The sequence below is a fragment of the Danio rerio genome, chromosome 22 (assembly GCF_049306965.1).
Source record: "Danio rerio strain Tuebingen ecotype United States chromosome 22, GRCz12tu, whole genome shotgun sequence".
Lineage (NCBI taxonomy): Eukaryota > Metazoa > Chordata > Actinopteri > Cypriniformes > Danionidae > Danio > Danio rerio.
Genome location: NC_133197.1, coordinates 16,376,951 through 16,397,365, shown reverse-complemented (window position 1 = coordinate 16,397,365; position 20,415 = coordinate 16,376,951). Strand labels below are relative to the sequence as shown.

Below are 20,415 nucleotides of genomic sequence, written 5' to 3'. Positions count from 1 at the left end.
TTGGTTGATTTTTAGGTTGTGTTGGAAAGTGACCAAAATCCAACATCTTAAGCCGTTATATTGACATCATACTGACATTTATTCGTCAAGTATGGCAACCAAAATCCAATGTCTGATAGACTTCATGATGTTAACATCCACACTACGTGAAGCTGTAACATCATTAGATGTTGATATTTTTGGTTGTTTTTAGGTTGTGTTAGAAAGTAACCAAAATGCAACGTCTCTCCAATGTTGAACATTGACGTCGGGCTGACATTGGGTTCAGGCATCAACCCGATTTCAATTTCCTAACAAAATGCAACGTCCCAAAACATTGGGGTACAAATCAATCTGATGTCATGTTGGCGTCTATAATGACTATTGAAAATGTAGCTTTGCAAAACTACTCAGTCGAACTTAATAGGCTAAAGTTAGACATGCCGTCAGACATTGGCATAAAGTTAAAGATGGCTTCACTTATCATCCGAAAACAGACTTGTATCCATCAGTACGTAGGACAGAAGCCTGACTACAGTTGTAATTAACAAAGAGAGCCTGAACTGAAGCGAGAGAGAAAAAAAGCGAGAGCACAAGAAGATGAGCGAAGGGGAAAAAAGAGGAACAAATGAGCGAGCCTCCGGAGAGGGATCTTTTTTGGAGGTGATGCATGACCCCCTCTATGGGCCTTTGAAATGTACCGTATTATCCTTGAATTTTAGCAAAGATGTAATTGAGGCGGCCGAGTCAAGTGCTGCCGTAAATCTACTCAAAACGAGACTAATTGCGCCATTAAGATTTTAGACTCGGCACATTTTTCATGGCAAATTGGTTCTGCTCCTCGCAAGGGTGGTGGGGGGGACGAGCGAGAAAGGCGCTGAGTCGGCTTGTTGGAGCTACGCAGGGGGAAAAGTGCGCTTTCAGCTCTTATGATCCGTAAGTGTGTGGAAGAGGGAGAGGAGGACAAGCTCCGGCACCCTGTTGCAGGGATAGAAAGAGCTGCTTTGTATGCGGCAGACAGACAGGAGGTGAGATGTCTGTAGCCTCCACGCCCCCTCCAACATCAGACGTTTCTGTTAGCGCATGATTTAGGGGGGAGGAATGTTAAAAAGGGGTATAAAGTAGCATAGGATTTGGCTGCTGAGAGTTTCGGTATGGGGGTGGGGGGGGGGGGGGGGGTCAACTCGGGAAACGAAACCGGTTAGACAGGTTTGCAGAGTTCAACTCAAAAGCCTGCTTGTGACTTAAGCACTTTGGATATAAATAACAACATATTGTTTGTATTTGATTGATGCAACCTTGTTTCAAAATGTTGTAATGTTGCCAGAAGGCTGTAGGCTTGAATCCAAAAGGGTTTGATCTACAGTATTTTACAGGGATTTTATAGGAAGATGGACACCTATGCAAAGTTTAGACAGAGTTCAGCAGTGTTATTGAACTAAAGATGGCCTTTCTGAGCGGTATCGCTATACAGTTGAAGTCAGAATTATTAGCCCTTCTGAATTGTTAGCCCCCTGTTTATTTACCCCCTAATATCTGTTTAACAGAGAGAAGATTTTTTCAACACATTTCTAAACATAATAGTTTTAATAACTGTTATGTTTTATGTGGAAAAATACATCTTCAGAATGATAGCGAAAGTGGGACGAGTTTAGCTATTTGTCTAATTTGCAAAGAATCTACCAAAGAGGCAGCTTTCCAGCACTGTTTGTATCAATATGAACATGATAGCTTATGTTTGGTTCATGTGGCCTTGTGGTTCAAGGTATTTGGTAGATCACCAGAAGGTTGTTGGATGAAACCAAACTTGGTATATAAACGGCACCTATATACAGTTGAAGTGGGAAATATTAGCCCCCCTGAATTATTACTATTTATTTCCTAATATCTGTTGGACAGAGAAAAGATTTTTTCAACACATTTCTAAACATAATAGCTTTAATAACTTATTTATAATAACTGATTTATATTATATTTGTCATGATCACAGGAAATAATGTTTTACTAGATATTTTTAAGACACTTCTATACAGATACAGCTTAAAGTGACATTAAAAGGCATAATAAGGTTAACTAGACAGGTTAGGGTAATTAGTCAAACTATTGTCTACAGAGCAAACAATCGTTACACAATCAAAAAATATACAGCTTAAAGAGACTAATAATATTGATATAAAAATTTTTCTTGCTCTGTTAAACATCATTTCCTATGTCTGTGCGTCAGAAATTATCCTAAGTTATAATCGTTTCGAATGAGGTAGCCTTTTTAATAGTGCATCTTCATGTTAAACACCGTTTTTACTCTTTTACTCTTTTTACAGTTAGGGTTAGGAAAAGAATCTCTATCAACACTATACTGCCTGAATCGCATGATTTGTGACCATTCATGCTAACTTGACATACACATGTTTTGCTGTTATTCATATTTACAGTCTACCGCTGGACACAATGGCCATTTGAGAAGGGCGTTTTTTAAGTTTGCATTTCAGTCCGTCTGCTGTACACTGAAACACCAGCATTTCTAAACTACAACTTTAGTCACAACACTTTGTTTTTGCAGCTCAAACATGCTGGAGGAGTTTATGTAGTTTGCTAAGCATTAACTAAAGATGATATTTTTAAACACGACTGATTTAAAAAGTATATTTTAGAGCTTGTTTTTGATAGATGTCCTAGTGATATTCATATCACATTAAGATTTGGCTTGCACGATTTCATTTTTTCAAATTCTGTTCTCAATGTGTGGATATTCACATAAATGACTTACTCCCAGGGCCGTTTATATCTAAGTTCATATTTTAGCCCCACCATGTTGGTGTCTCTCAACATCTAGTTTGTATGAGGTGGGTTGTTAGCCCAACACTCAACCCCCAACCTGGAGGACCAGAACATACACACATACACTATGGACAATTTAACTTACCCAATTCACCTAAAGCACATGTCTTTGGACTGTGGGGGAAACTGTCACTTAAAAATGATTTCCTCAAAAACCGATGTAAAATCAGACAAGTTTAGTAATGTAATTGTTTGCTAAGAATGAACTCAAGATGCAGTTTTCTAAAACATTTGATGGGACATATTATCTAGTACTTGGTTGCAGTTTCCCTATTGTTCAAGATTTTAGTTGGTTACCAAAAGTTTGAAGTCCCCATAATGTATAGATTTTATAATATATTTGTTTTATAATATATTTATTGTTTAAATATGTTTTAACTACTCTTAAATCCATTGCATAATATGTAATGAATGAACAAAATAAACTAACAACACTGACAATATGTAATACATATTGTCAGTGTTGTTAGTTTATTTTGTTCATATACAATTTGTTTGTTAAGACCTACTTAACTATGTCTGTTAGTGCTGCTCAGTTGTGCTTTATTGATTTGTATTGTTTTTAGGGTGACAATTTTAACATTTGTTCAAGGACAACAGATGAAAAAATTCTAGTGCATTTGCAGCAATACTACTCAATAGACAGACACTGTCAAATTTTTTTGCAGCTACAGGGATAGTTTACCCAAAAATGCAGATTCTGCCCTCAATTATTCACCTTTGTGCCATTGCTTCTTCTGAAAAACACAACCTTAAATGTTTAGCTGAAAGCTCCTTTCCATATAATAATGGTAGAATTAATCTTTGCTAAAATGCTAATCATACAAAGTGAAGCTAAGTCACTTTCTTTGTTTATAGGACTTTGTAAACGGCTCCATTTTATCTGACGACCTGGATGAGGAGCCAGAGCTGATCCTAGACGCAGAGCCGCGCTACGCCTCTCCCCTCACCACTGTTGACCTCCAGCCCGACGTAGAGAAAGAGATGGCTGTGGATGAGGAGGAGGAAGATGTAGACGTGAACGTCATGGAGGACCAGCAGAGCTCTAAGGTCAATGACACCAGTCTGCCTTCATATCTCAGTGAGAAGATTCGCTCCTGGGAAGAACCAGCAACATCCAGCCGCTACCATCTCAACACGGAGCCTGATTTACAAGAACAGGTGAAACTCCAATGATTTGATGGCTTTCCTAAAGTAATGTATACAGTTTTACAACTGTTGTGTTTCTGCTGTGGTTTGCAAAGGTGGACGACGATCTTTCCATGAATTTGGAGAAGATTCAACTGCAGCCATTGAAAATTCCTCTCGGTGAGTGTCTGTTAAAGCTTTTTAACACTTTCCAGGCTGTTGATAAGATTGAGTTTGCCAATTAAGAAGACTGCACTTTCCCGCCATTGGGTTTTTACAGCAACACAAATTTCTGGTGTGTTATGGTAAGGAAAAACCCTAATGCATGGCAAGAACAGAACGCTAATCCATTGGTTCATATGAGCTGTCAATCACTCTATTCCGATGACAGGGTGCCACAGCCGCAAAAATATAAAGGTCTGGATCTGAGAGAATAACAATAACACTGACAGATTTAGTTTAAGAAACCAGCTAGAGTTACAATTATGACACATCTGATTAGTGATCATGTGCTGAATGTCAGTCCAGCATTTACACTTTTCGAAGAGTGGATAAAAGACTTCCAGCGTTTAAAGTCCGCTATGACTAAATCATTCACTGTAAAGCCAGTAGGACGGAGTTTTCAGGTTAGTGTTTGCCTCATCTACACATTTTAAGCACAGGATGTTCTAACGTTATTTAATCCTTCATTTAATCTTTACAATGCTGTCAGTCATGCGACTGACACCACGTTCACCATCGCTAAAGAGCATGCATTCACTGAGATCATACTGATATTGCAGTTCATGAAAAGGCCGTTATTGCTATTAAGATAACGTATGCAAATAATAAGTTATAATGTCATCTGTGCAATATCAGACAGCACCCGTGAGAACAGCACAGTGATTATTATTAATTCAGTTCATCTCATTCATGCAAGAAATGTGTGCTGGGCCGGTAAGCGCATGCAGATTTTTGTTTATTTGTCAGTTGTGATTAGAGTGTTAATGTATAAAGGAATCTGTTGATATAAAACGTGTAGTAACGGTGCTCCTAACTGTTGGTGGGTGCGACTAAATTTTGTCTGGTGTGTCTACATTTTTGAAGTTAGAAGCACCAGTGCTACCAAGAAAAAAGCTCATTTCGAGCTCTGTTAAACCTTAATCGGTGGTTCAAATTTCAAGTTTTAAGAAAATGTTAAATGTAATAGAGCCCCTTTACATTATTCTTTCATTAGCCCATTTCAGTCTGATAATTCCGGCTTTCAGATCCACTAAAATGGCAGGTGACCATTAAATCAAGCACATCGGTGCTGTCTGAAGAAAAGGTGGACACTCATCTTTCTGAAAATAAAACAATTACTTAAAAATAGATTGAAAAAGAGTTCCATACAAAAACTACATTTTCCTTTTCTTTTTATTTAACTACTACAATATTACATTTATTTTTTTATAAGCAGCTTTTTGGTTTTGAGTATAAAGAAGGACTTGTTTTATTTGCTGCTAAGCAGATAGTTTTATCACTGTTTAAAGTAAAAGAAAAAAAAACAAGATCATACTTTTATGATGTTTTAATATATTAAAAAATCAAGGAAATCGGAGAAATCCTCTGGCTTTTTTCTTTTTTTGCTGTATCAAATACATACAGAACGGACACACCACTGTATCGTATCGTATCAAACCGAACCGTAATGTTTGTGAACCGTTACACCCCAGATGGATGGATGGATGGATTGATTGATTGATTACTTTGGATTTTATTATATATTGTGGTATTAGTGTCTGGCAGCTTAATTAAACACAAGTTAAGTAAACTGTATTTCAGTGCAGTATGATATTTATACATCTGTTTTCAGGTCATTTTACTTCATGGGTGGAGACAGCAGATAGTGATTCAGACTCCAGAAATGAGGGATCAGAACTTACTTTGACGGACACTGATAATGAGTGAGTCTCCATCTGTGGCACACACTCGCACATTTCTAACTATCACTCAATTAAGGCAAGACGCTGTAGGCAAAATGCTGTTTTTTTTGTGCACCTGTCAATTTTTTGGTTTGTTTGATGCAAAGAAGGCATTCGAAATTCAGATTTAGTGTTTACTTATTTGCACTTTATCAGTTTGTGTTGGAGATTTCCTTACAACAAATATTTTTAAAGACCATTTCTTTTTATTAAAATTTACATTCTACTTCAGAGGAATGTGTGCTCACATAATTTGCCTTACTATATGGTACATTCTATTCTGCACAGAAATGTTTTCTTGGCTCTTAAAAGTATTTTCTGACAAACATAACATGTCATAATCATAAATAAAGTAAAATAAAATAAAATAAAAAGAGATCTCTTATATCCACTTTGTATAAATCTTTGACTCTAATTGTCAAAATTAAAAAAAAAGAGTTTTCAACCTGACTTCATCCAGTGTTTAGATTTTTGTGCTAAAAAAGTATACAAATGAGCACACATTTAATTAAATAATGTCTTATTTGCACATTTAAATCTAATATTCTAATAAACATGTAATACAAAAAATGTTTGCATCTCTAAATGCAATCAATCATGTGTGAAAGTATGGTGATAATTAATAAGTTACATCCTGTTTACGATCAAAAGCAAAGTTTTTGGTAAAAGCTTATTCTTTGTATCTAGCAAATGTACACCGGAAAGCTCTGACATGAATGTTTAATGTCTATGTTGATTTAATATCAGTGACCAGTGTGGATTTTTAATTACCATTACAATGTTTTCTAATAGATCTACAGCGCCACCTGCTGGATAGTTATGCTTAAATTGACAGATGAGCTACAGAACTATATTTTAAAGAGCTAAAAATGAGAATCAGATTAAAGTAGATTTTGGTGTTCATTGTAAATAAGATATTTAGGATTTTTTTTAAATGTTACAAGTATTGTGAAATTATTATGCGTATGGTAATTATTAAAATGGGTTAATTATGATAATCGGAGCTAACACTTTGGTATTACCCAGGTGTGGTGGAGAAATTGTGGAAATGTGAGAAACGGATGTAAAATGCCGTTTTGAGCAACACAATGAAAGGTGTCAAATTGGTGTGAAACGCAGCTGAGACTCTGCCAGCTGTTTATGATGACAGTGTAATAGAGAAGTGCGTGTGTGTGCACGCACATGTGTTGGTTTGTACACACACAACACGTTTTTTTGGAAATCAATAGCAGAATCCAATTTACTGTTCACTGTACGCAATATTGGAGTTTTGAAAAGAGTTTTAATGTTACTTAATTTTAAACATCTATTGAAATTGATATATATATATATATGTTGTTGTTGTTGTTGTTATTAAATAATAATTTATTATTTAATAATTATAATAAAATAATAATGTTAATTGCGTTTTTTTTCATATAAAAACTTATTAGTTATTAAATAATACTGTTTTATTTTATTTAATAAATATAAATAATATATTAGGATGTAGTAGCAATAAAATAATAATTTATTATTTGATAATAAAATTAATAATTAATAATATTATTTTTATACAATATAATAGTTCATTAATAGATAAATTATTGTTTTTAATTATTTAGTTGTAGTAATATGCTATAGATTATTTGCTATTGTCGCAGGGTACAGTATTATTAAAATAGTATTAATTGCATTTTTCATATAAAAACTTATTAGCATGTAAATAGCTATGTTTTATTTTATTTAATAAATATAAATAATACATTAGGATGTAGTAGCAATAAAATAATAATTTATTATTTTTTAATAATAATAATAATACTCAATTTCAAACAATATAATAGTTCATTAATAGTTAAATTATTGTTTTTAATTATTTAGTTGTAGTAATTTTATGCTATAGATTATTTGCTATTGTCATAGGGTACGGTATTATTACAATAATTAATTGCATTTTTTTTATATAAAATGTTATTAGTAATTAGTACGATTTTATTTTGTTCAATAAATATAAATAATACATTAGGCTGTAGTAGCAATATAATAATACTTTACTACTATTTAAAAATAAATGTAATAATTCATAATGATAATCAATTTTATACAATATAATAGTTCGTTAATAAATAAATTATTGTTTTTACTTATTTAGTTGTTGTAATTTTATCCTATAGATTATTTGCTATTGTCGTAGGGTACGGTATTATTACAATAATTAATTGCGTTTTTTATATAAAATTTGATTAGTAATTAGTCAATTTATTTTATTTAATAAATATAAATAATACATTAGGATGTAGTAGCAATAAAATTATACTTTATTAATATTTATTAATAATAATAATAAATAATAATAATACATTTTATACAATACAATAGTGGATTAATGAACAATTTTTTTATTTAGTTGAAATAATTTTATGCTATGGATTATTTGCTATTGTTGCAGGGTACGGCAATATGACAATAACATTAATTGCGTTTTTTTTTCATATAATTTTAATAGTAATTAAAGAATACTGTTTTATTGTAATAAATAAATATAAATAGTACATTAGAATGTAGTAGCAGTAAAATAATAATTTATTAGTATTTATTATTAATAATAATAATAATAATTATAATAAAATGTTATACAATATAATAGTTCATTAATAAATTAATAGTTGTTTTAAATTATTTAGTTGTAGTTATTTTATACTACAGATTATTTGCTATTGTCAGGGTACGGTATTAATACAATAATATTAATTGCTTTTTTTTTAGAATAAAAAATTATTAGTAATTAAATAATGTTTCAAATATACCAATATAGTACATTTTAGGGCTGTGCAATTAATCAAATTGCAATCGCGATTTGAAACATTTTGATTAACTAATCGCAAGAGGCTGCGGTATGAATATAATACAAACAAACAGGAAAGCACAGACAAGTGATGGCGTCTGCTGCTTTAAAAACATTAATAGACGAATTAATAGCAAAGAAAAACAACACAACGGTAATATGGGAATATTTTGGTTTCAAAGTCACAGACACCAAACAAAAAAAGGTCATTTGTAAGAGCTGTTGCAGAATTGTTGCCAGCATAAGATAATGCAGCAACCAGCACCTAAAAAAAAGCACGTATATGCACGTTTATAGCAAGTATAAGGAGTGTGATTGAGCTGAAGCTTAACTAAAAAATTAAGTCGCAGATCAAAACGTAATCACAATATCCGTCACAAATTTTCAATTAGATATTTTCCCTAAATCGCACAGCCCTAGTACATGTAAAACTTATTATAACATGATTTTGTTGTTGTTGTTGTTGTTGTTGTTCTATTTGTGTTTATATCGCACAGTTGATGTTAAAATTACTAAGTAAAAACAAATATTTTGGACACCTTTTCTCTTTTTTTCAAATCTGTATTAGCTTAAACAGTTTTTTCTTTCTTGATATTACACTTGCCATTCATTGGAAATCCATGCTAATAAATCAGGTGGAGTATTTAAGAAATAATGATGAATCTGAGCAGATTTTTATGAGTCAGAATCTTAGTTTGCTTTGTTTCCATGTTACTCAGGTCTGCGCAACGGACTTCCTCTCGCAACAGGAAGAGAAGAAACCAGGCTGGTCCAACCAGAGGGTAACTGTCAACTTTTCAGTCTTAGTGAGATTTCAGAATTTTTTTGTTGACCTAAAAAAAACTGGTTATTTAAACTGTAGAGTGTGTGTTGTTCACAGTGATCTTCCAGAAAGAGAGGAAGGAGAAGGTGAAGAGACGCCAGTGTTCAGCCATTGGGGTCCTCCACGCAGGTGCAACACTCTTTCTCTACACACACTCTACACACTCCAAATGTTAAAGTACTGACAAAAATCTATTGTGCAAGTTACAAAATGTAAACAAATTTATGTCAAAAACATTTGGAAGTAACTGAAGTTAAACGGTACTATTTATTATTTCTAAAATGAAATGTCTGCTTTGAATAATTGTGTTTTAAATAAGTTAAAATGTAGAAACGTTTAGAAATTGTTTATTAACAATAGTAGAAAGTAAAATGTAAATCAAAACAAATGTATGTAATCTTTTAAATGTTTTTGAAATTAAGCCTTTTTGGTTATTTTATGTTTGTAATTTATGAAGTTAAAATCTATAAAGTTATTACACCCACACATATGTACATTAATGTACCAAATAAAAAGTATACATTTTAATATGCATTATAGATAAAATGTTGAAAATAATTAAAAAAGATGTATATGATTGTCTTGTGTCCATATATACAGGTTATTATATTTGTTTTATATTTAAAATATATAATTCAAACATGCAGTTCTGAATTCAGCAAAGTAGTCAAAAACTTTCCAATTGTCAGGTTGTCACGTTGCTTAGCCTCTTGTTGTCACGTTGTCTCGTCGTGTTGTGTAACCTCACGTTGCATCACGTTGCATAGCCTCTCGATGTGTCACATTGCTTTGTCACTTCATATTGCGTAGCCTCTTGTATTCCATTGACACATCACATAGTTGTGTCTTGTTGCATTGTATTGTCACATTGCGTAGCCTGTCCTTGTGTGACATTGCTTTGTCACGTCGCGCTGCGTCACATTGCGAAACCATGCATTGTCACATAGCCTCTCGTTGTGTCACATTGCTTTGTCACGTCATATTGCGTAGCCTCTTGTATTGCATTGACAAATCGCGTTGTTGTGTCTTGTTGTGTAGTCTCTTGTTGCATTGTATTGTCACATTGTGTTTTTGTGTCATGTTGTGTTGCGTCACGTTACATTGCGTAGCCTCTCATCACGTTACATTGCTTTTTCACGTCGTGCTGCGTCATATTGCGTAACCTTGCAGTCACGTAGCCTCTCGTTGTGTCACATTGCTTTGTCACATTGCGTAGCCTCTTGTTGTAGTGTGTCACGTTGAGTAGCCTCTCTTTGTGTTACATTGCGTAACCTGGCAGTCACATTGCGTAGTCTCTCATTTTGTCACATTGCTTTGTCACCTCGCGTCATTTTGCACAGCCTTTTGTTGTGTTATTTTGTTGCATTGTTGTGTCATGTTGTGTTGTTGCGTTGCTAATGTTGCGTGGCCTCTCATTGTGTCACATTGCTTTGTCATGTTGCATCACTTTACGTAACCTCGCTTTGCATCGTGTTGCGTAGCCTTGTTGTGTCATGTTGCTTTGTCACGTCACGCTGTGTAGTCTCTAGATGTGTTGCATTGTCTTTGCGTTGTTGTGCCATATTGTCGCATCACGTTGTTGCGTCACGTTGCGTAGCCTCTCGTTGTCGCATAGCTTTGTCATGTCACGTCACATTAAATAACCTTGCACTGCATCTCGTTGCATAGCCTCTCGTTGTGTCACGTTGTTTTGTCACGTTGCAATGTCTCTTGTTGTGTTGCGTTGTCACATTACGTTGTTGCATCATGTCATGTTGCATCATGTTGCGTAGCCTCGTGTTGTGTTGTATTGTCATTGCGTTCTTGTGTCATGTTGTTGCATCACGTGTGTGTTTTGTCAAGTTTCGTAGCCTCTTATTGTCACATTGCTTTTTTTCACGTCGCGTTTAACCTTGCATTGCATCACGTTGCATAGCCTCTTGTTGTGTTGCGTTGTCACATCGCGTTGTTGTGTCATGTTGTGTTAAGTAGCCTCTCGTTGTGTCACATTGCCTTGTTGTGTTGCGTCACAAATTTACAATTTTTTATAATTTTTTTTGGGTCTCAGAGTGGAGGTGTGGGCAGAGCCGGAGGAGTCTCTGGGCATCAGTATAGTGGGCGGCCGCACCGTTATAAAGAGGTTGAAGAACGGAGAGGAGCTGAAGGGCATTTTCATCAAACAGGTGCTAGCAGATAGTCCAGCTGGACGCACCGGTGCCCTCAAAACTGGAGACAAGATCCTACAGGTCTGAGATTCACACATACTGCTCCTTTATCTCTTCACATACAAGCCAAACACCTGCTGTTTTCTGCTGACTGACCATTCTTGTTTCGTCAATTCATTATTCTGATTTGCAGCTTATTTGGTTTATTTGACCAAAAGTAGTTATTCAGTATGTAAATGACGTCTTTATTCTTTGCAATACTGGCTTATTTAGGTTTACAAATTGGTAGTGCTGTCTATTTTCATTTACAATAAATATATATTTTTTTACATTAAGTATTTATTTAAAAAAAAAAAGCTTTTATTTGATTTTCGTAAATTATGTTTTTTTAAAAACCAACTCTTCGATGTGTTAAAAAAAAACATGATTTATAAAAATAATTAATAATGGAGAAATCTGTTTTTCAAAAATCCCTGTTTTCAACCACATGTCCCCTTTAAATCCTCTGTTATCTCTCTGTCCTCTCTCTCTCTCTCTCTCTCTCTCTCTCTCTCTTTCTCTCTCTCTCTCTCTCTCTCTCTCTCTCTCTCTCTCTCTCTCTCTCTCTCTCTCTCTCTCTCTCTCTCTCTCTCTCTCTCTCTCTCTCTCTCTGTCCTCTGGCTTGAATAGGTTTCCGGAGTGGATTTGCAGAACGCCAGCCATGAGGAGGCAGTGCAGACCATCAAAGCAGCTCCGAGCCCCGTGGTCTTCATTGTGCAGAGCCTGTCCTCCACTCCACGGGTAAACCTGCCATTTAAAACCCCATCATCTCCTGCTGCCGCTGCGCTCCTCAGATAGGAGCCCGCAGTTCACGCCTGGGCGCTTGCGTTTATCAAAATAAGGCCAATTCATTTCCAGTTCAACAATGATCATTCCCCTGAGCGCTACTGGTAAATGGTGCTACACTTGAGGGCCACCAGTTACCTGTGTTTTTTCATCTATTTTAGCATTAGTATGGTTCTTGGATTGTTTAAGCTTTGTTACATAGTTGAAGTCAGAATTATTAGCCCCCCTCTGAATTTCTGTTTCCTTTTGATAAATATTTCCCAAATGATGTTTAACAGAGCAAGGAAATTTTCACAGTATGTCTGATAATATTTTTTCTTCTGGAGAAAGTCTTACTTGTTTTATTTCGGCGACAATAAAAGCAGTTTAAAACATTTTAAGGTCAAAATTATTAGCTTCTTTAAGCTGTATTTTCGATAGTCTACAGAACAAACCATCGTTATACATTAACTTGCCTAGTTACCCTAACCTGCCTAGTTAAACTAATTAACCTAGTTAAGCCTTTAATTGTCACCTTAATTTTATTAGAAATTAGTTAAAACTACTATGTTTAGAAATGTGTGGAAAAAATCTTCTCTCCGTTAAACAGAAACTGGGAAAAAAAATAATGAGGGCTAATAATTCTGACTTCGCATATGTAATTGATCACATATTAATTATCACAGATTAATAATCGACTTCACATATGTGATTAAAAACACAGTAAAAAATCTCTCAAGTTGGGAAACCACATTATAAAGCTACCTATTATGTTCAAACTACATTTGCTTTTTAATAACATTTACAGTTAAAGGGGGAAATTAGTCATCTTCCTTCATTTAAATATTTTCCAAGTGCTGCTTAATAGACTTTTTAAATACATTTTTAAACAAAAGGGTTCATGACTAGTTTATAACTGCTTTTTTTTTGTCTTTGCCATAATAACAGTACATATTATTTTACTAGGTATTTGAGCTTTAACCCTTTGTTGCACAAGCTATAAAATAGATATAGAAAAAATAGGCATAGATGGGTTACTTTAGACCCATGTAGTGCATCAAAGGGTAGGTACAATTTAAAATCATAAAAAGAAAATCTTAAGTGCTAATAATATTGACTATATTGATCGTATTATAAATATAGATTTTTTTATATTCATGAACTGCTTTATTCTAGTTAAACTAAACTCTCAAAACAATATATTATAGAAAATCATTTGAAAGTTTTCCTTACTATGTGTGTTTGTCTCATTTATAATGCTTTGTTGGTTTAAATCAGGCATGTCCAAACTCGGTCCTGGCGGGCCGGTGTCCTGCAAAGTTTAGTTCCAGCCCCAGTCAGACACACCGGGGCTAGCTAATCAAGTTCTTACTAGGCTTTCCAGAAACATCCTTGCCGGTGTGTTGAGGCAAGTTGGAGCTAAAATCTGCAGGACATCGGCCCTCCATGACCGAGTTTGGACACCCCTGCTTTAAATGCTTATACATTAAACAGCCACTTTATTATGTGCATCTTACTAGCACTGGCTTAATATATTAATATATTAATACTGGCTGTAAAATATTGCTCAGAGATTTTGGTCCATATTGACATGATAGCATCAGCTGCAGATTTGTAAGCTGCACGTCCATGATGTTCTTAGCTGACAGGAGTGGCCCCCTGTGTGGTCTTCTGCTACTGTAACCAATCCACCTCAAGGTTAGACATATTGTGCATTCAGAGAAGCTCTTCTGCATACCTCGGTTGTAACGCGTGGTTATTTGAGTTACTGTTGCTTTTCTATCAGCTCGAACCTGTCTGGCCATTCTCCTCTGATCTCTGGCACCATATAAGCATTTGCACCTACAAAACTGCCGCTCACTGGATATTTTTTTCTTTTTAGACCATTCTCTGTAAACCCTAAAGATGTTGCCATGTGATTGGCTGATTAGAAATCTATGTTAATAATCAGTTGGAAAGGTGTACCTAATAAAGTGGCTGGTGAGTGTATATTTGAATAATATTATTGCATTTATTTATAAATATTTAAGTTATGTATATGCAGTTGAGGAGTGCAGTTTGAACACATATTGGCTACTTTTGCAACCTTCCAACTCATGATGTCATACATTGCCCTGTTAGCATGTCTGTGCTAATCCCTCCTGATTGGATGCTTGGAGTTGTAATAGCGACACTAACGGGACGTCAATGATTGATGTCTTTCTCTGTCTGAGATAATTGATTCTGTTCGCTCTCAGCCTCAGTCTGGGAACACAAATCTCTTGAGCTGATGTGTCCGGGTTTGTTAGACGTGAGGTTCACTGTCTGTGTTTTTGTGTGTGTCTCTGTGTGTGTGTGTGTGTGTGTGTGTGTGTGTGTGTGTGTGTGTGTGTGTGTGTGTGTGTGTGTTCACAGCCTGTTTCAGTCACAGCCTCTAGCATTAAACAGCACAAGGCTAAGAGAAAAGCTGCACAGGTGAGTCAAGTTAAATATAAACTTAATAACAATAACAATTGTTAATTGTTTGTAACAATAACAAAATAACAATTATTGTAAGTATTATTATTAATATTATTATTATTTTCTATTATATTACTTAATAAACATATTTTTTTGTTAATTACAATTAATTTTATTTTATTAGATGTGGATTTGATTTCTAACTTATTTTTTTGTTTGTTTACTTGCATGTTGGTCAACCTTTTAATTTTATACTAGTAAAAGTGTGTGTGTGTTTGTGTGTGTTTGTGTGTTTGTATGTATGTGTGTGTGTGTGTGTGTGTGTGTGCGTGTGTGTGTGTGTGTGTGTGTGTGTGTGTGTGTGATATATACACACCCCCTCTCACACACACACAACAGTTCTTTCTGGTTCTTGAATCTTATTGGCTGATAGCTTTGCGTCCAGCCTCTTAACCCTTCACCCATGTCTATTACTCCGCCCACATACAGCAATAGGCAGAGGACACTCTAAAATTTGACAAATATTGCTGCTGTTGGACAACAAAATGTACATTTGAGGCTTTTTAGTGGAGAATGTAGTTGTTTAGATTGCAACTATGCAGTTTATTTATAAAGATAGTGCCTGTTTTAAAATATTTATAATTTCTGAGAGACAGCGCAGTCTTTGAGCAAAGATGGTTGACAAACTTCATCCACAAGATGGAGACAGACCACATAATAAGCCCCTAGAGAAAACAGCTTAATTTCAAACTACAGCTGATCAAATCGTTATTAAACTGGTAAATGACTTTCTAAGTCGATTTTTCTCTTTTGTATGTTGTAGCACTGTATTTATACCATAGGAATATTGTGATCTTCATATTGCAACTGAGAAATACTGTGAGATATCTCTGTAGACTGAGGTGGCATTTCATGCCGTTCAGCCTTATAATCTTAAAAGGCCAGCAAAATCACCTGTTTTGTCATCACTTTAGATATTACACTAGAAAATCATTCAAACACTAGCTCTTAAGTGATGTTGGTGAAGTAGCAACAGTTTCCACTGTTCTGACTTCAGCTGCAGATGTGAAGGAATGCCATATCGAGTAGTTCCTTTTACAAAAGGATTTGGAGGCTCTCCGTGTCTGATTTTCTTTTTTATACACAGGTTTTTATTGTGCCGTTGAACTGTTGTATAAACAGTTCAGCAATATCACATGAGTAGCAGTGCGATGTGGCTGTATATCGATAATTAATTAATTTTTTTATTTTTAATTATGCATACGTTGAGACAGAATATCTGTCTGCAAAATGATTCTCCCTGGACCTGAACTGTCTGTAATGATCAGTTATTAAATCCCTGCTGCCTTTAATGATCGGACTTTGGTCTCTTTACAAGGAAAGTCAATACTGCATTTATTTATTAGCATGTCTGTGTCCACTAATGCAAGCATCTAAAGCTGGATTTCACTCGGGGTAAAGCACAATCCACCGCAAATCTGTCAATTCCCAGAATCTGAAGAAAAAAAATGCAAAGAAAAGAGGACAAACGTGCAGTCGAGGAGCAGTCGATGTTTCTGAGAAATGGTGTCTCTTCCCAGGAGACCTGTGGAAGAATCCTGGTCTGAAGTCTTCTAGACACCTCTGGAGTCACCGTATTTTGATTAAAAACGGTTTTATCTAGCAATTAATTTGAAATTACGGTAATTTGCCTAATTGCTCCTTCATCCATTCGTTGCATTCGGCTCCTGAGGCTACGTGATTATTCACCGCAATCAGAATATGCGGCCCTCTAATTACACCCTGCAAATTTAATTAACATTTCAGCTCGTATCTGAAGAGAAAAAAAAGACCATGCTTTCTTTAACTTCCGATGCTGTGTTCAGAAAGAAGTGGAAATTTGCATCCTAAAAATGGGAAGCGCAACGGATTATGTTTCATAGTATTTTATAAATGCCACATAATGTGTGCTAAATTGTTTATTTGCTAATTTAGCAAAATTAGCCAAAAATGCTAATCGCTGTATTCACAATTTAAGTCTTTTTTTTTCCTTCTGTTTTGTACATCCACTATTCATTATCTATTAATCAGCAGTAAGTGCGGCTCTCAGGAGCATGGAAACTATATGGTATTCTTCTTAAAGCATTAGCTGATTAATGGTAACAGATCTGTTAGAGGAGGCTAACGCAAGCTATAATAGTTATGGCTCTGTTGAGAGATGGTTAACAGTGGTTAGACATTGTTGTCAAATGTTTTAAGTGTTAATCTTCAGCTGTTAACTTATTCTAGAGCAGGGGTGTCCAAACTCTGTCCTGGAGGGCTGGTGTCCTGCAAAGTTTAGCTCCAACCCCAATCAGACACACCAGGGCTAGCTAATAAAACTCTTACTAGGCTTTCTAGAAACATCATTGCAAGTGTGTTGAGGCAAGTTGGAGCTAAAATCTACAGGGCACAGGCCCTCTAGGACCGAGTTTGGAAATCTCTGTTCTAGAGGAAATTGCCTAGAGGTTTGGTAAAACTGCTCAGAAATAACTAATCACACATTGAAATCACATAGCAAATATCCTAAAAACAACTTTGTACATCCTAGAAGTTGCTATTTAGTGCATTTTATTGAAAAACTAGTTGCATCGTGTTGCTTTGCAAAAAAAATGCATGGAACATTTTAGAAAACGCTATACATGCACACAAACAATCATTGAGTAGATTTAGCATATTACACAGCTGTCTGGAATACTTGATTCTGATTGGTCTGTCACGACATGCCAAGGTATGTTATTCCCAGATAACAACTGAAACTAATAGCAGAGGCTCGTTTATGTTCGCCTCTGTCAGTTTTGTGTTTAAATAATTAGCAAACTATTGCAACTCAATTCTGTCAACTTTTGTTTGTCTAATTTTTACATCTTGTAGCAAGTAGCCGTGTAATAAAAGGGAAAATTTACTGCCAAGCAGTTGTTATCAAATAATAAAGCCCTTCAGTGTTATCAGCATTGTTTTATAAGTACGTTCTGTAAGTAAGTAAAGTAAAGAGTGTTTATACAGTGCATTTATTGTGTATGGCCATACACCCAAAGCGCTTTACAATCATGAGGGCGGGTTCTCCACACCACCTCCAAGTTGCAGGATCCCCTTAGATGATGCATCGGCAGCCCTAGGACAACGGCGCCAGTGCGCTTACCACACACCAGCTATTGGTGGAGTGGAGAGAAAGTGATGCAGCCAATTCAGTGGATGTGGATGAATGGGAGGCCATCATGGGTAAAGGCCAATTGATGAAAATTTGGCCAGGATAATCCTGTCAGGCTTTATTCTGCGATAACAGCTGCCTGGATGTACTTTATAACTTACTGAAACACTTACTTGCATGTAAATTTGTTACATATTCCATCTCTGTAGCTATAGTGTTTTCCAGCAGTGTTCACGCGCATTCATCTCTCTCAGTTTATTTGTTTGCATGTGTCCTGTGGCATTGTTCTCACTCTCGGTTTCTTTGGTTTTGTGCAAAGCAGAAAGCAGGACAGGGCGCTGCTCCTCCACCCATGCGTCTCCCCCCACCCTACAGACCCCCTAGTCAAGTTCAGGAGGAGGAGCAGGAGCAGGAGGAGGAGGATGAGCAGGATACAGGTGAGAGACTGCTGGTCATTACACACTTGCTGTGTTTGGAGTCAAACTGACATTCTGTTGAGCATATTAAGATTTCCTATATGCCTGAATAATTTACACGTGTTTGTGTGTATATGTTTGTTTGTGTTTACACATACATACATGTGTGCGTGCACACACACACGTTGGTATTGGTGGTTTACAAGGACTCTCCATAGCCGTTATATATTTTTATACTGTAAAAATCGCTTTTTATCAACCGCTATCTCTAAAACCCAACCACCTCAAAGGAAACCTGTGGCAAATTTTAAATGTGAAAAGAGCCTCTTAAGTATAATTTTTAAGCATTTAGATTTACAAAACACAAGGTTTGTCCTCATAAACCACCTCAATTTTGTAATACCTAGAGCATACCCATGTGATTATACAAATTTCTGTTTTAAACAGTACACACACATAAACACACTCTACCATTGTTCTAAAGTTTTTAGAATTTTTGAAAAATTTTATTAAATTTTTTGTTTAAAGAGTACTTTTCTGCTCACTAAACGGTAAAAAAAAGTAAACTGTCAGGCCAGTAGCATATCTCCATTGATTCTCCCCAAAGCCAAAGAATTATGATTTAAGATATTAAATATCCTTCTAATACACATCACTACATCTTTAACACCTACATTTAAAAGTTCTTTTTAAAATTTTACCACATCATATAAAAACAGAAACATTTGTTTAAGGTCCTAGAACACATTTTTTTACGTGCAGTTTTTCCCAATCCATGTAAAGCAGTGCAGGATTGGATGACCGAAAAGAAGGTCAGTTCAGCGGGAATCAGGCAGATAAAGCACGCCATCGCATCATCATGAAATGATTAAAATGAATGACTGAATTCTGTTAGACTATTTTTTTTTTTTTTTCCTGTTATTTTTAAGCAGAGTTTTTCACATTACTCCATTCACATGGTCATTCTGAATGCTTTCTAATATCTGATTTGCTGTTCAAGAAATTGTGTTAATAATAATGATTATTAATATTCGTAGTAGTAGTGGCAGGAGTATTTTTTTACTGTTAAGTTTTTTTTTTGTTTTTTTTTAATAGATTCAGTTCAATATCATGGAGTCGGTGTATATATGCACTCTAAAAAATATTGTTTGGACCAAATTAATGCAACAGTTTTCATCAATATATTCAAGTTACGACAAAATCTATTGACAACATCTAACAAAATGAAGTTCGGACAACAAACTTTGTTAGCCAAATGACCGTTTCCTCTTCAATCAGAGGTATTTTACATAGCATAAACCATTTAAGTTAAGTACTGTTTCAACTAGTTTTTTTATTAAAATGTAAAATAAATCCAGTGTTATGTACTTAATTACCATAATTATTATACATACAAGTTTTCAAGTTTAGAACCCCAAATAAATTAAGTAGCTGAAATTGTTACATTTTTTGTATGTTTTCAAATTTACTGTTCATTTAGTCGCTTGTAAAAAAAAAAAATATTTTTTTAAATTCCAGTATTGGAATTCATTGTTTTTCAGTATTTTAAGCAGAAATGTGTGCTTCCCCATATAAACGATATGAAGAAAAACTTGAAAGAAATTATACAAATTAATTTAGCAATAGCAGTTTTTCTTTTTCATAAAGGGTGTTGAATTTAGTACTCAAAGTGCCCTGAAACCAGTCTACTCAGCTGTTTTCAACATAATAATAAAAATAATAATAATACGTTTTCGAGCAGCAAAAGGATTATATGTCTGGAGTAATGATGCTAAAAACTTTGTTTTGAAATCACAGGAATAGAAAAATAGAAAATATTACAAAATTGTCGTTTTCACTAGGGGTGTCAAAATTAATTGTATTTGGTTTTGATGCACTGTAATGCAGACCCGAACAATTCTGTTT

General features: G+C 35.0%; 1 protein-coding gene across 28 annotated transcripts in view; it reads left to right on the top strand.

Annotated features, from left to right (window-relative positions):
* patj (PATJ crumbs cell polarity complex component) overlaps positions 1–20,415 on the top strand; it is a 187,008-nt gene that overhangs the window by 57,145 nt on the left and 109,448 nt on the right. For 16 of the 28 annotated variants that reach the window (XM_009296231.5, XM_005161703.6, XM_073936315.1 and 13 more), the window contains 9 exon segments: positions 3,676–3,978; positions 4,062–4,125; positions 5,780–5,870; positions 9,435–9,497; positions 9,596–9,667; positions 11,586–11,763; positions 12,352–12,462; positions 14,881–14,940; positions 18,417–18,531. In XM_009296231.5, the coding sequence (XP_009294506.2) occupies positions 3,676–3,978; positions 4,062–4,125; positions 5,780–5,870; positions 9,435–9,497; positions 9,596–9,667; positions 11,586–11,763; positions 12,352–12,462; positions 14,881–14,940; positions 18,417–18,531 (1,057 nt within the window). 28 annotated transcript variants of the gene reach the window in all.